Source organism: Sceloporus occidentalis, unplaced genomic scaffold (genome assembly GCF_023333645.1).
Source record: "Sceloporus occidentalis isolate IW3139 unplaced genomic scaffold, rSceOcc1.0.p SCAF_7, whole genome shotgun sequence".
NCBI lineage: Eukaryota > Metazoa > Chordata > Lepidosauria > Squamata > Phrynosomatidae > Sceloporus > Sceloporus occidentalis.
This window is the reverse complement of record NW_028316987.1, coordinates 47,603,766-47,618,667: the sequence shown is the minus strand read 5'-3', so window position 1 is coordinate 47,618,667 and position 14,902 is coordinate 47,603,766. Positions and strand designations below refer to the sequence as shown.

The following is a 14,902-nucleotide window of genomic DNA, read 5'->3' as shown; positions in this document are numbered from 1 at the left end:
ACTACATAACTGTAGTTTGTTTTGGTTGGGACTGGTCCTGATGCTTGGGATTTTATATATGGAACTAATTTAGTGACAGCCTCAGATCTATCAGCTTTCCTCATTTAATATATAAGGTCCTCTCTCTTTTTTTTAATCAAAGTATCTACAACTGAAAAGGTAGGCTGTTTTCACAAATACTTTGGCAGTTTCAAAGAGCAACTCTTTCTGCTGGAGGTTTTTCACAGAGTGTGTCAGAAGAGATTGAGCATATTCACCTATTCAGGATGCACTATACACTATAACTTGGTTTCATCTACCCTCAGTAACTGGATAAGTTGTGCTGTGAAGACACACTGTTCACACAATCCCAATTAGCTGGTAGCATCCATATGATTATCAGACTGGGAAGTTTTATGTACTAATGAGAGCGAGAGGGTGCCAAGGGATTCAGAAGCAACTTTCCTGATGATCTAGGAGTCTTTTAAAACACACACACACACACACAACCCTTCTCATTTAATATATAAAGTCCTACCTTTTTTAAAAAAAATCAAAGTATGTACAACAGCCTGTGCTGAGGTCTTGTATCATCTATATGAGAAAGATGGAAGAGCTCTGCTATTTCCTTTCTTATCCAAACCACAGTGCACATGAGTGTCTGAGGAATCTGCGAATCCTTCTAGACCCTGGCAAGCAGAAAAGGGGATCCCTGGAGAATTTCTCTTCCTTAACCACCTAGCCGTCTCCCTCATTACAAAATCAGAACAAGCTAATCTGTACAAAAATATGTGAAACAATCTTACTGGTACAAATTTGTGCACACTTCTTTCACAACAGATAGTGACTGCAGCAATAGTAATTTATAAAAAGCCACTCACTTGAATATTAAAAGCATAAAAACTCAGCAGCAGGATCCCAGATTCCAACAACTATTGATACAATTGTACAAAAAGGGAGAACTCATCTACTGTCGATAATATCCAGCTTGCTCAAGTTATTTCCTCAATGGCAGCATTTAATTGTGCACTCTATTTCAAGGCACAAACTGAATCTCATTTTTATTTAGTTGTTACTTGCAATATATATGTTGGATGTCAGCCAAAAGTCTCTCTTCTTCTTACAGACAGTCCATGATCTCTGATTAAGAGAGATGTGGCTCACAGAAATATCCCATAACAAAACAGAGCCAATGACTAGATGAAATCTGCCTACAGAAGAAATAGTCAGGTGGCATGCAAAGGTTCAAGGAAAAAACAGTGTATAGTCATGCTACATTTAAGGGTCCATTCATTTTAATACATTTTTCACAACATATACAAATCAATTTGCAAAAATATGACAAAGCCACCAAAATGAGATTAATATAAAGCCACACACATTGCAATCAATGTTTTCTATAACTGGTTACCAAAACCTCTTACAAGTCTTCAGCAATCTGTGAAAATCTATATTTGAAAAATTACGGCAGCAACACAAAAAAGTAACTGTGTGGGCAACTATGGAAGAGGCAGGAGGCTGTTCTCCACCACCACATACTATCCATGCAGGCCACCCTGGCACATTCTGGCACACCAGAAACAATGTAATGGTGCCTCCAGCCTTCAGTTTAGCTGACTGGGGCACATTTTCTTTCTTTTTTCAGGGACAGGGCCTCTGGGGGTGTGGGAAAGAAAGCCACAGTATTAGCAGACAGTTTTCAGCCCCAACATTAAAAAATGGAGGGAGGTCTCAGGGCTTCTGAGGCACCACATATATATCCAAAGGGTCACATGCATCTCACTGGCTGCATTTTATCCACTTCAGCATATAAAAAAAAGATGATGGTGATGATGATGATGATGATGATGATGATGATGATGATGATGATGACTGCCCTCGAGTCATCTTCAATTCATGGCTCCCCTGTGGATGAGACATCATCAAGTCCCCCTGTCCTCAACCTCTGGTCAGATCCTGCAGGCCCATGTCCTCCTTGAAAATTATCCAGAGTTTTAAATGTCTGTCAGGCATACTGTTAGTGACATATACCTTTTGGTCATGAAAGATGAGGAATTCTGCACCTCCATGTGTTACATCTCCTTCCCTGAACCATATTTTGTTTTTCATTTTGTTTTGTAAACCGCCGTGATCATAGGAACGGCGGTATATAAATAAAATTTCAATCAAAAATCAATCAATCAATATGTTTTTGGATGAAATCAAAGACATAGTCATGTTAGTCTCGAAAATCCAGGGAGACAAACATCATCTTTTTGCAGCCAGCTGTAGATACAGAGTAGGCTGGTTGGCTAGCTGGCAGTCTCTCCATCTTCTTCTGGCAGGGAGGATGTCAGCCAGAAAACAGGTAGGTTGTGTATGAGCGAGGTAGGATGAGACATGACTAGACCTGGAAGAACTTAAGATCTATCAGTGCAATGCAGGACCTTGGCCTCGATTTCCCTCTCACAGCTCATGTGGCAAATTGCTTCTATAAATCTGTAATGTGTAACCATGCATAATTTGAAGAGAAAAACCTGGTATGGAAAGACACTTGCCATTTTTTTTCAAGCTGAGCTCAGGGGAAACTGTTTCTGCGCAGTGACGGGAGAAGCTAGCTCTGCAGAGAATTGACTGGCTAGATCTGGTAACATCAGTAGCCTATACCACTCCTAGCCCATTCCCCATATAGGAAACATTGAGGAACACATCACTAGCCTGTTGTTGTTATTTCTTACCCACCTCTCCCCCCATGGATCAAGGCAGGAAACAACAAAATTAACAGGCACACCAAATCAGTTAAAACACATCAGTTAAAATTTGTCAATTTAAAATGACAAATAAGGTATACATATATTAAAACAATCCACATTTAAAATTCATCATTTAAATTAAATGGGCATATAGTTGCCCATGTTAGGGAACTACATCTCAAATGTGCACACAACCCTTCTTGTACTAGACAACATCCCCTATTACAGATACCAGGGCTAGCAAGGCTGCATCTATCCTATACTCTGCCTCAAAGCCAGAATTAATATCAAAATTCTGTAGCAATCAGGACAACCTGGAGCAGAGATGCCAACATGTACTCACATACTTATCCAAAGAATGGGATACTGGACAGAAAATTATCTACTACTGTGGGATTCTAGTTTAATTTTTCTAAAATTAAAACTACCACCATCTCCCTTTAGGTTTGTTGGAATAATTCTCCCATCCCCTATAAGAAGGCATTCTCACTCAGCCACTCAGCCAATCTCTACCAGCCACAAACAGCAGAGCATAGGTTTGGCTGGTCTCCCACCTCAAGAACTCTATCCATAAACTGAAAAACATTCAACTACAACTTTAAAAAGCAGTTGCTGAAGGTCTGCTGTAACAGCTGAATAGGACAGAATGAGAGCAGCATTTTTACCTATAAAACATCTGGCAAACTGATCACAACAGGCTAGCAAGTACTTTTTCTTAGTGCTTTTTTGTGCCAGAACCCTCTGATTGTTCACAACAACTCTGTGCAAATGAAATGGTAGCTGAATATTATGGCTTCTTTGTTGTTGTTGTATGCCTTCAAGTCATTTCCAAATTATGGTGACACTAAGGTAAACCTATCATAAGGTTTTCTTGACAAGATATGTTCAGAGGAGGTTTGTCTTTGCCTTCGCCTGTGAGCATATGACTTGCCCAAGGTCACCCAGTAGGTTTCATTGCTGAGCTGGGAGTTGACCCCTTGTCTCCAGACTCACAGTCCAGCACTCAAACTACTACGGACCTTATCACACTAGACAAATCCTGGGCAGAAATAGGATTTAAAAGTAGAAAAAGCCTGCAAATGCGGGACATTTTTCAGACAACGTTTCTTCCAAAGAGCACTAATGCGAAAATAAAGTGAATGGAAAGTCGACAAAAATGACAGCTTTTTACTTTCAGGAACTTTCTAAAGTAAAAAGATGTCATTTTTGTCAACTTTACATTAACTTTATTTTCGTGTTATTACTCTTTGGAGCAAACACATCTAAAAAACCTCTTACAATTGTGGGTTTTTTCTCCTTTTAAAATGCCATTTCTGTGCAGAATTCATCTAGTGTGATATGGCTGCATGCCACACTGGCTCTCCAAGGCTTCTTTACTGCCAACTATTACCATAGAGTAGCAACTAATAATATACACCACCCTGTTCTCAGTGAGTAATAATTTCCTCTAGTAACTTCCCTGCTATTTCATTGTCCGTAGCTCAGCAGAAAACCAGAGATACAGCTTTGTTCTCCTAAGTAGGCGATGCTGCTTAGGTTATATGACTGTATCAACTACTAAGTACATTTTCTCATCTCACATGTTGACAGAAGGCTTCAGTAGAATCATCTCCAAAATTAACCATTAGGTTCTCTTAGGTTCCTTAAGGTCATGACAATTCGACTGCTGTTGTCTGCATTCAAGTAATTTATGACTTACAGTGAGAGAGAAGATAGATAGATGGATGGATAGATGGATGGATAGATAGATAGATAGATAGATAGATAGATAGATAGATAGATAGACAGACAGACAGACAGACAGACAGACAGTGCAGTCAGCCATTCTTATACACGGATTTTTATACACGGATTCAAGCATACACGGTTTGAAAATTCCAAAAAAGATACACATTTCAAATATCAAACCTTGATTTTTCCATTTTTTATAAGGGACACCATTTTGTTCTGTCATTATATTTAATGGGACTTGGGCATACATGGATTTTGTTATACACAGGGGATCTTGGAATCAAACCCCAGCATATAACAAGGGTCTACTGTACTCAAATTATCTGATTTGTTTCATAAACAGAATGAATTTGGATGAAATCCATAATGGTATTTTTTTCCTTCCTTTCCCATGTCAATCTTTATTTGTTGTTGCTGTGTGCCTTCAAGTAATTTCCAACATATGGCGACCCTAAGGAAAACCTATAATGGGGTTTTCTCGGGCTGAGAGTGTGCAACTTGCCTAGTGGGTTTCCATGGCCAAACAGGGAATCAAACCCTGATCTCTACAGACATGGTCCAATTTTTATACTTGGCCATAAATCTCAATTATTACTACATAGCACTAAAGACGCCATCTCCACCCACACATATCAAAATCCACTTACTAATCCCAAATACAATAATTCCCACTGGCTGCCAACTATACACAACCAACTTTTGTATTACTAGTAAAACATATTTATACCATAGATCACTTGATATATTTGATTTAGAGATGCTAATTATATTTTAATCAAATTGTTAATCTACAAACATTTTGACTGGAATTTATATTTTATAAATGCTAACAGATGTGGTTACCTTTTAGTTCTTATTCAGTTTATTTGTTTTTCAATTTAGCTGGTATTATTTTTTATTTTATTAATACACTGGGCCCTTGCTATTTGCTGGGATTTGGTCTCAGGACCACCACGCCTCCCATAGATCCCTAAATATGTGGATGCTCAAGTTCCATTATGTATGAAAAAATCTTGCCCCATGAAAACTGATAAGGTAGCCTTAGGGATGCCACAAGGTTTGCTTTGGGGGGAGATTTTTGGGGGTGAATATTTTCAAACCATGATTGGTTGAATCCATGGATGCATAACCTGTGGATACAGTGGGCAGACTGTACTGTTTTCATTTGTGTTTCACAATTTGAGTACTTCTGTATTCTGTGAATTGTTCACAGAATGATTGTGAGCTTCCCTGAATGCATCTGGTCAAAGCATAAAAGTGGCATAGAAAATGTTTAATAAATAATTTTAAAATTGAGTCATTTTGTTTAAAAAGGGAGAATGGGGTAAGTGTACATTTAACTGAGTAAATATCCATGTAGTGCTTGTAGGGAAAAATTGATGGAAAAAAGGCAGAGCTCCTGCCTGCAATTGGGAGGAAAGGCAAACCTGAAGATTAAATCAATGCTCAGAATCAATGGGATGTACTTCACTTCTTTTCATATCAAAAGCAGGTGGAATCTTAGCTCACCCTAGGGGAGGAAAGCTTGAACGTATCCTAGATGGAGCTGAAAAATCTATCAGAGATGGTGATGAATGGAACCATGGGGGGTAGAAGAAGACCATGAAGGGAAGATTCTGGCCTCTTTGGAAAAAGTACCTCTCTTTCAGAGGTGAAGGAATCATACAAATACAGTGTTGGAAGGGACCTCAAGAGCTACATGTTTCAACTCTCTGTCACTGCAGGAACTTACAGCCATAAAGATAATGAAATAGTGTATGTAAGTGCTTTAAGCAGTCAAGAAAAGTACTAGCCTGCACAATTTTGAAAACAATGCACTGAAACTACATGCTAGCTTAATGCTTTGATTTACAGACATGAAATGACACTGCACTATATTTGGTGGCTAACACCTAGAAAAATTCTGACATTCATACTGGGACAATACCTTTATTAGGGCATCCAAAAAAGCACAATGTCTGTGCAATTTTTCAAAACCTGGCACAAAGAATTCTGTTCCTTTTTATCTGACCTAATAATATGGACTTCAGAATTTGTCTTAAAGGTCTAAAGCACACTGCAGAAATAATCCAGTCTGAGACTGTTTTAACCCATTCTATTTTATATTATTACCTATTGTTTTATACTTATTTTGTAGATGGTACGCTCTTGGCAGGTTTCATTTTTATTGAGTTGAACATTTGTATGTACAGCGCTGTGTACATTTAGAGCACTATAGAAATAAACTATAATAATAACAACAACAACAACAACAACAACAACTGCCCTGGCTCAATGCTACGCAATTCTGGGAACTATTGTTTTGTGAGACATTTAGCCTTCTCGGTCAGAGAGCTCTTGTGCCACAATAAACTACAATTTCCAGGATTCCCAATATAAAAATACAATATTAAAAACAATATAAAAACATTAAAAAGCATAAATAAGTTATAAAATAAAATAGCACAGAGCCACTAGGTGGTGCTCTGCAGCAATACTGCATTCCTTATGGAGCAATCTCTTGGTGCCACGTGTAAGGGCAGGAAAAAAGTTGCCACATCCCAGGTGTCACTGTTACTGTTGTTTTTGTTGTGTGCCTTCAAGTTGTTTATAACCTGATTTCTCAAAGGAGAACCTATCATGGAGAGTCTCATTAAAAGGGAGCAAAAGGACATGGAGATTGTGGGCAACAGAAGAACAACTTGAGGTAGCCTAAGTAAACATGAATAACGGTGGAAAGGAATCAAGGTATGGAACATGCAAACAAAGAAACAAAAGCTTCAAGGATGCATGCTCATCTGGTCAGCATGAGTAGAGTTTGTGAAAGAGAAAAACCTAAAACAGCAATACTGTGGATTCTGAGGAAAGCAATAAGACTTGTGAAATAAAAACATGGTTATAATGAGGGAAGTTACTGGTAGTGTATTAGTAAAGCAATTCTTTTACCAGTGAGATACCAGTACTTTAGCTGTTCCTGGATAAAAATGTTATTGATCACATCTGAATGATTCAATGTTGATTAAGTCAAAGCTAGGCCATAACGCTCAATTGCAGGTGTTATCTTCATAAGCAACACACATCATTTATGTAGCAAACCACAGTGAGCATCTCAAATTTACTGTAACATTTCATCCTCAATTCATAATTCAAGGCGGCCTTTCAGAAACAAATTCAGCAGAAAGAGTGCCTTCTGTTTACACTTAGTATTTTCTGCTAGTATTTTCTTCAGTGCACAGTGAAATGAACAATAAGGGGGAAGCAGGCAATTTCTTCCACTCTTCCCAAACATATCCCTAGTGATCCCAGGGTTGACCACTACCAATAAGATAGCTGTATATGTATAAGGTTGAAATGCTAGATATTTGAAGTGATAAATTTCCTCTATAAATTTACGCTTCCCCTCATCATCTTTTACTCCACAACCTTCCTCTTCAACATACCTGCATAGAACTTACTTGTTTTAAAACAAAAAGAAAATACAATTTCTATCCCGTATCCAGTACAGCACAGGGGGGAATATTCTAACCATTAAAAGTGGGGGGGGGGGGAATTCCTTTTAAAAATCAATCTTTAAATGTAAAATCACAAATTTCCCACTTCAAATACACTTCAAATCTGCTGTCATTCTCAATTTATGGCAACCGATTCATGTATAATGCACATCTACATTCTTGTCATCGTTGTTTGCATCAAACAGTTGTGATCACATTTCTCACCTTCACCAGAGACAAATATTAAAATAGCTTTATCACTATTTCCAGGGTGGTGTTTTTTTCACATGCCAAAGGCTACTCAATGAATTCATTTTTGGCCAAAAACAAATAGCCCTCACTTTTACAATTTGAGCACTCAGGAATGTGAACTTGTTCTGTGCTCTCAGGATGGTCTACAAGACTCAGAGATGTTATAGTGCATCAACAGCACTGGAGGTAGATATTATTTTATTCTATTTTGTGTGTTTTTCTTGACTTTCCCTTGGTAGCTCTTATTCGTAACCTAGCAGCAGGTGACCTAATCACAAGCATACATAAAAATACAGGCTTTGAAGACCCTGCTGAGAGAGCTGGTCCAGATTACAAGCATGTGACATAAAGATCTCTCTTTAGGGCTTTTAAAATATCTCTGACTATAAGTATCACTAAGCCCACCCTCATGACCAGCTTTTCCTCAATTGGTGGACTCCTGATGTGTTAAGGTTACAGTTTCCAGAATCCCGCAGCCAGCTATGCTAGCCTGCATATAGATAAAATCATAATGTTGTTGTTGTTTTATGTTTTCAATTCATTTCTAACTTATGGTGACCCTAAGGCAAACATATTGGGGCGGTAATGGACTGGATGAGGGAAAACCAACTCAAGCTGAATCCAGGTAAGATGGAGGTACTTGTTATAGGAAACCCAAGCCCAGGTATGGAATTATGTCAGCCAGTTCTGGATGGGGTCACACTTCCCCTGAAAGACTATGTCTGCAGCTTGGAGGTGCTCCTTGACTCGTCGCTTCACCTGACAGCTCAGGTGGATGCGACAGTCAGGAGCACTTGTTATCAGCTTCGGCTGATACGCCAGCTGCGCCCCTTCCTGGAACTGTGAGACCTTGAAACAGTAGTACATGCGCTGGTCACCTCTCGACTGGACTTCTGTAATGCGCTCTACATGGGGCTACCCTCGTGCCAAGTTCAGAAACATCAACTTGTACAAAATATGGCAGCCAGGTTAATTACAGGTACACATCGTACCGATCACATAACACCGGTTTTGAAATCCCTTCACTGGGTGCTAATTAGTTTCCGGGCAAGGTACAAGGTGTTGGTGATGACCTTCAAAGCCCTACAGGCTTGGGTCCATAATACTTAAGAGATCGCCTACTTCCATACTGTCCGTCCCGCACTCTAAGATCCTCGGGGAAGAATCTACTTCAGCCAATAAAATCTAGGCTAACTTCAGTCACCCAGAGGGCCTTTTCCATCGCAGCTCTGAAGCTACGGAATGACCTGCCGAAGGAGATCCGTGACATTTCTACTCTTACAGCCTTTAAGAAGGCTCTTAAGACGGATCTCTTCCGGCAGGCCTTCCCTACCTAGTTCCTCTCCCCGTTTACTGTGACTTATGTCACTCTGTCCACCAATTATTCTCTGAAATGTAATGAGAAGAATTAAATTAAAATTAATTAAAATAAAATCCTTGCCTCAAGAAGAAGAGCCCTCCCTTCATTACATCATCATCAGACTTGGGAGGGAATGAAAAAGAGAGGCCCAACTTCCATCAGGCCTAACTGTAAATGTACTCACTTCACTCTCTTTAATTTTATTGTATTTTATTTATTTATTGTATTTTATTTTATTCTCTTTATTTTTATTGTTGTAACCCACCTGGATTCCTTGTGATTGGGCGGGCTATAAATATATTATTATTATCATCATCATCATCATCATCATCATCATCATCATCATCATCACAGGATTTCCTCTGCAAGGTTTTTTGAGAGGCCATTGTCTTCTTTTAAGGCTGTGATTTGCCAATGGTTACAGAGTGGGCTTCCGTGACCAATGGAGGATTTGAACCCTGATCTCTCTCAGTCCTAGCCCAACATTCAGACCACTTCACTAAGCTGTCAAAATGGTACCAAGCATGCAAAAAGGGGGGACAACAACAGATTCAGGGAAACCTAATATTTTTCCAATTGCCAGTGGCAAAAAATATATTAAAAAAGAAACTCCAAAGTCAGAAAGACGTAAAAACAGTCAAATACGAAGTGAGTATGCTGAGTGGCCACAGAATACTGACAGTGAGGAGGAAGGCAGAAAAATTAAGAACCCAAGGAAAAGGGGGGATGGAATAAACAGAGTATCCTTAACAGAACATGCTGGGCTGGCTGGCACTACAAAAAGAGCTCTTCACACAAGCATGGTGTTGCAAGTCTGATTTGTGCAGATTCTGAAGGAGAGCTGAACAAAACAGGAAGAAAGACATCTGCCACTGGATCTCCCATCCTTCCCCAGTTTTAAAAAAATGTTTAGCATAAAGCACTTTGAACAACTAGAATATCAGTATGGATTTTAATAAATAAAACTATCTGCTGAGGGGAATTCTTATTTTGTCCAATTCAATCCTGAGGAGAGAGGTGTTGTCACAGCTGCTTCCGGAAATGACCCAAATCCAGAAAAATATCATCGGGCTCTTAACTCCTAACATCCATTTGCTGATCAAATTATGAGCCTCCACCGGCTGTTTGTGTATTTAAAAATGTTCTATCACTTTCTCAGCAGCTCAGTAAACCAACTGAAAAAAGCACCCCATCAAAGACTCTGACATCACATCTGTTTCAGCCCTTATAACAGAAAAAATATTGTTAACACATTATGTTAAATACAAGAAAACATTATACAGTCAGCCTGCGCCATATGCAGGCTTCCCTTACATTGAAGCTGCTGCACAATTTAACAAATGGTGTGTGTGCCTGTGGTGCATACGCTGCGTCATGCCGCATGCATATGCCCCATTGTTTTCAATGGGGCGCGAGCATACGTGGTTTTCCTTTTACCGGGGGAGAGGGGAGGCTGGAATGGTGGACTGCACCAATTCTGTAGACAAGGGCCCAAAACAGATGGGTCAAATAGAGCAGCATCCAGCCACTTTGAGGGCATGTCATTTATACAGTGCACAATCTCACAGCATCTGGAAGCAACTCTGAGACCGGCCACTGGCAAAAGGAGCGGATAAATCTTTTCCTGACGGTGGCTCATTTGGGATCACAGCTGTGGCCTGCTTCAGAAGTGGGCCAGCCAATTGGCATGGGCCAGGCCAATTGGGGCCAGAGTGGCCTGTGGCCACTCCTTTTGACCCATCTGCTTCAGCCCAAAGCTATACAACAAAGTTAAACAATAAGATTCAACAAGTTGAATTGCATACACTTTATACCATAAAGAGCCTCCAACTTTAAAAGCAACACATGTTCACCGTAATAACTAATATCCTTAAAGGGCTTTTAATACCCCCAAGATAACTGTTGCTCAGACGAACGGTGCTAGTTCACAAATTTGGCTACTAGACCACAGTGAGTTTCCAGAAAACTATGCAAATGCAACTGTAACATGGCACAAACATACCAGTCCTGGGTGTGGGGTGGGGATTGCTAGTCCATAACATTAGACAGCTTCAGAAGCACTGACATAAAGAAAGATGAATTAAATGGACCAGTGGTCCATCAGCAGTATAGACAAGTAGGCATCTATGCTCTCCTCTTCCTAAGATTTCCTAAGACTAGCATCTAGGGAGTGGCAGTCTTTCTATCTCTATTTTTCTTTTCTTTTCTTTTTTCTTTTCTTTGGCATTGTGGAGGGACGAATTCACTTTCTCTCTCATGCAATGACCCTCGCCTTCCAAAATTCACCTTTCTACTCCAGCCCACTCCACAGAGCCATGTATGTCCCTATAATCAGCCACCCAACAATCCTTCAGGACTTCCTGAGGATTCCCCATAATATCACCACTGTGTGGCCAGCTGTAGAAAGAAATTCTACATCTCTCAATACAGGATCTCAGCCATTGGATTAAAATAAAGGCTTCCTAAAATGGCAACATTAAGGAGACATTAAAGAACACACATGTCAAGTACACACATTTCAGTGACTGAGAGATTTTATATCAATGGTGTATAAAAGCTACAAATAAAATAAAAGTACATATGGTGGAGCCGTTGAAGGTGTAAATATGATCTGGTGACTGGTGTAATTATCTGGTTATCTCTAGCAGCTGATTAACTCGTATTTATATAAATGAACTATATAAACAGCTGATATTACTTTCCGTATAAGATATTTGAAACAGATACAGTAAACCTTGTAAAATTAACTGTAGCTGCCATTATTACTGCAGATATCATGTGACTTGTATGAAATTTTATCTGTTTTTACAAACTGATTGACGATGCCCGTCTACATGTATATGGATAGGATATGCCTTTTGATTATTTTTGATTATTTTCTTGCTATTGACACTTAAATGACTATGTCAAAGAAACCCTTTTGTAATATTTCAACAATTCCTTAAATTTTCCTGTAATTCGGCACACGGTAGAGTTTTATCCCATTTTAGATTTCTTATTGATATGTATGGACACATGATCGTATTGTGTCCAAATGAATATTTGGTCATTATTGTATTCTATCTTTGTACTGGCTATATGCTGTAATAAATAAAGATGATGATGAACTATATAAACTAGACTATGTAGAGAAAGGTATCTCGCAAATTTTCACCTTATCAAAGAGATTGTTTCCATTAGCCATGTACAAAATACACATGAACAAAGAACAAAGGTATGCTAATACAAGTGTTTCAACTGTATTCACACTCACCATGTGTTCATCCTGTGTTGTACCTGGTACTATCGACCATGTCAGATTGGCACTGGCAGCTGTCAAGGAACTAAGAGCACCATTTTTCAGTGGCTCTGTGGAATGTGACTTTGGTCCATGCCATCCTAGAATGTTTTCTGAAACATGAGGGGGAAACTGAAGTTAATTACCATATCTGCAGTTCAGTATATGTGCCAGCAACCCACTTTGATTCAGCCTAAATTAAGAAATTAGATTAAGAAACTTTTTATCTAAAAATACATACTTCAAACCTAGTCCTTACATGAGAACAGGGCAACACAGAAAATTTACAGGACAAGGGGAAAGTGAGATATTGGGGGTCCTGTCACTGCACTGTAACGGAGGTCAATAGCAAACACAGACTAAGGCCCGATCCAGATGGGCCTATAGTACGCCCTCATCACATGCCAGGGGTTGGCCGAGTGCCACCATTTTGACGTGACGGACGCCTAGCATCCGCACGTCGCAACAACATGACGTTGCAAGTGCGCCATTGGCGCACTGCGGCGTCATTATGCCACCACAAAAAGAACCTGCTTTTGTCCGCTGCGACTTCCTTGCGGAGCAAAACAAGGCACGGGCAGACTGCCCTTTTTGGGTGGTCTGTACCCCGCCTAAGACACAGAAAAATTGCTCCATTTTCTCCAAGAAGCCCTATAGAGCAATTTCCTTGCACTCCTACCCATTCAATTTCTTGTAACACAGCAACAGTCATGAAAATAGTTGTATCCTTTAAAAAAAAACTGGTATAATCTATGGCTTCATTGTTAAGAACACTACTACAAGGACAGAAAGTGTTTGATTGAATGTGTTCCACTTTGAAATGAATGGGGATGGCACTACTTCAGTATTTTATATAGTACACAGGTGCAGCCAATGGTTTAGCCACCCATGAGGTTTTTAGAGGCTAAAAAATAATAAAGGATCACAAATGGAAATAGCAAGTTGCAAGCAATGCAACACCTGTAATGATCTGTCAATGTATCAGACTAGGAATACTTAAGTAATAAAAGTGGAATTAAGTTGTATTTCAGAAGTAATGTAACAACTAGCATCAATGCTGTTTTACTGGTGTAATGATTAATATTTTCTAGTTACTTCTGAAAATTATCTTTTAAGGTAACAGAACAAATAACAATTATTTTCAAACACTGGAACAAATTACATTTTAAAGGTTACTTTCCAAGTTCTGCCAAGAACAACAACACTATTATTTTAGTCAAGTGTGTTATTTAGACACATAACAGTAAATTGTGAAAACATTCATTTATCCTCAAAATTATTTTAGCATCAGCTTTCAAAATAACTAAGTCTGGAAAACACATTAATGTCTAGCATTATAACTACAAGAACTTGAGCAACTGGTTAGCTGATTTTTACCAGGGAAGTATAGCAGCAGCAGCAGCAGCAACAAGAACAACAAAAACTGCTCAAGTAAATGGCAGTCCAAAGAGGATTGGACTGTGTGACATCAGATAACTCTATAAACACTTTGTTTTCAGTGGATGATAGTAAAAAAGCAAGAAAAATTCCAAGAGTTTCTATGGTATTTTATTTAAACTAAAGGCAAAGCATATGACAAATTAGACAAAACCATAACATCATAGACCTCCAGACATTTGTGTCCTCAGGTGAATGACACAAACTATTTTTTTTTCATTTTTAAAAGGTTCTAGTTTTCAATGTTCTCACAAAAACATACTTCAATTCAAATCAGATCTACATTAATATTATTTCAGTAAAACCTGATTTAATGCCATGATTCATTCCAGTGGGTTGGGAATATCAAAGCAGCCATTGTCTCCCAGTCAGTGTTCTTTGACTGTACGTGACTTGCAGAGTCAACAGACTTGGCTAAAAGCTTAGTCCCAGATTACCACATGGATAGGGATAAATCACTGTCTAAAGCATAAGAAAATTACTTTTTAGACCACAATTCCCAGAATCCCCCAGCTAGAAAATAAATTCAACTCTAAACTACAATCTCTGTCATCACTCTAAGCTGCAAAGAAACCTTTTGGTCAACATGGCACATGCAACAACTTGTGTTGTACCTGGTACTAGACTGGGATTAGCAGAACTAAGGGCATCATTTTTCAGTGTC

At 39.0% G+C, this 14,902-nt stretch overlaps 1 protein-coding gene across 3 annotated transcripts in view; it reads right to left on the bottom strand.

The window, feature by feature from the left end:
* LOC149309707 (oxysterol-binding protein-related protein 10-like) overlaps positions 1 to 14,902 on the bottom strand; it is an 80,887-nt gene that overhangs the window by 32,051 nt on the left and 33,934 nt on the right. For all 3 annotated transcript variants that reach the window (XR_016281929.1, XM_089532888.1, XM_089532889.1), the window contains exon 6: positions 12,778 to 12,914. Coding sequence is in view for 2 of the 3 variants with exons in the window: in XM_089532888.1 (XP_089389014.1) it covers positions 12,778 to 12,914 (137 nt within the window). In the remaining variant the exon portion in view is untranslated. The remainder of the gene's footprint in view (positions 1 to 12,777; positions 12,915 to 14,902) is intronic.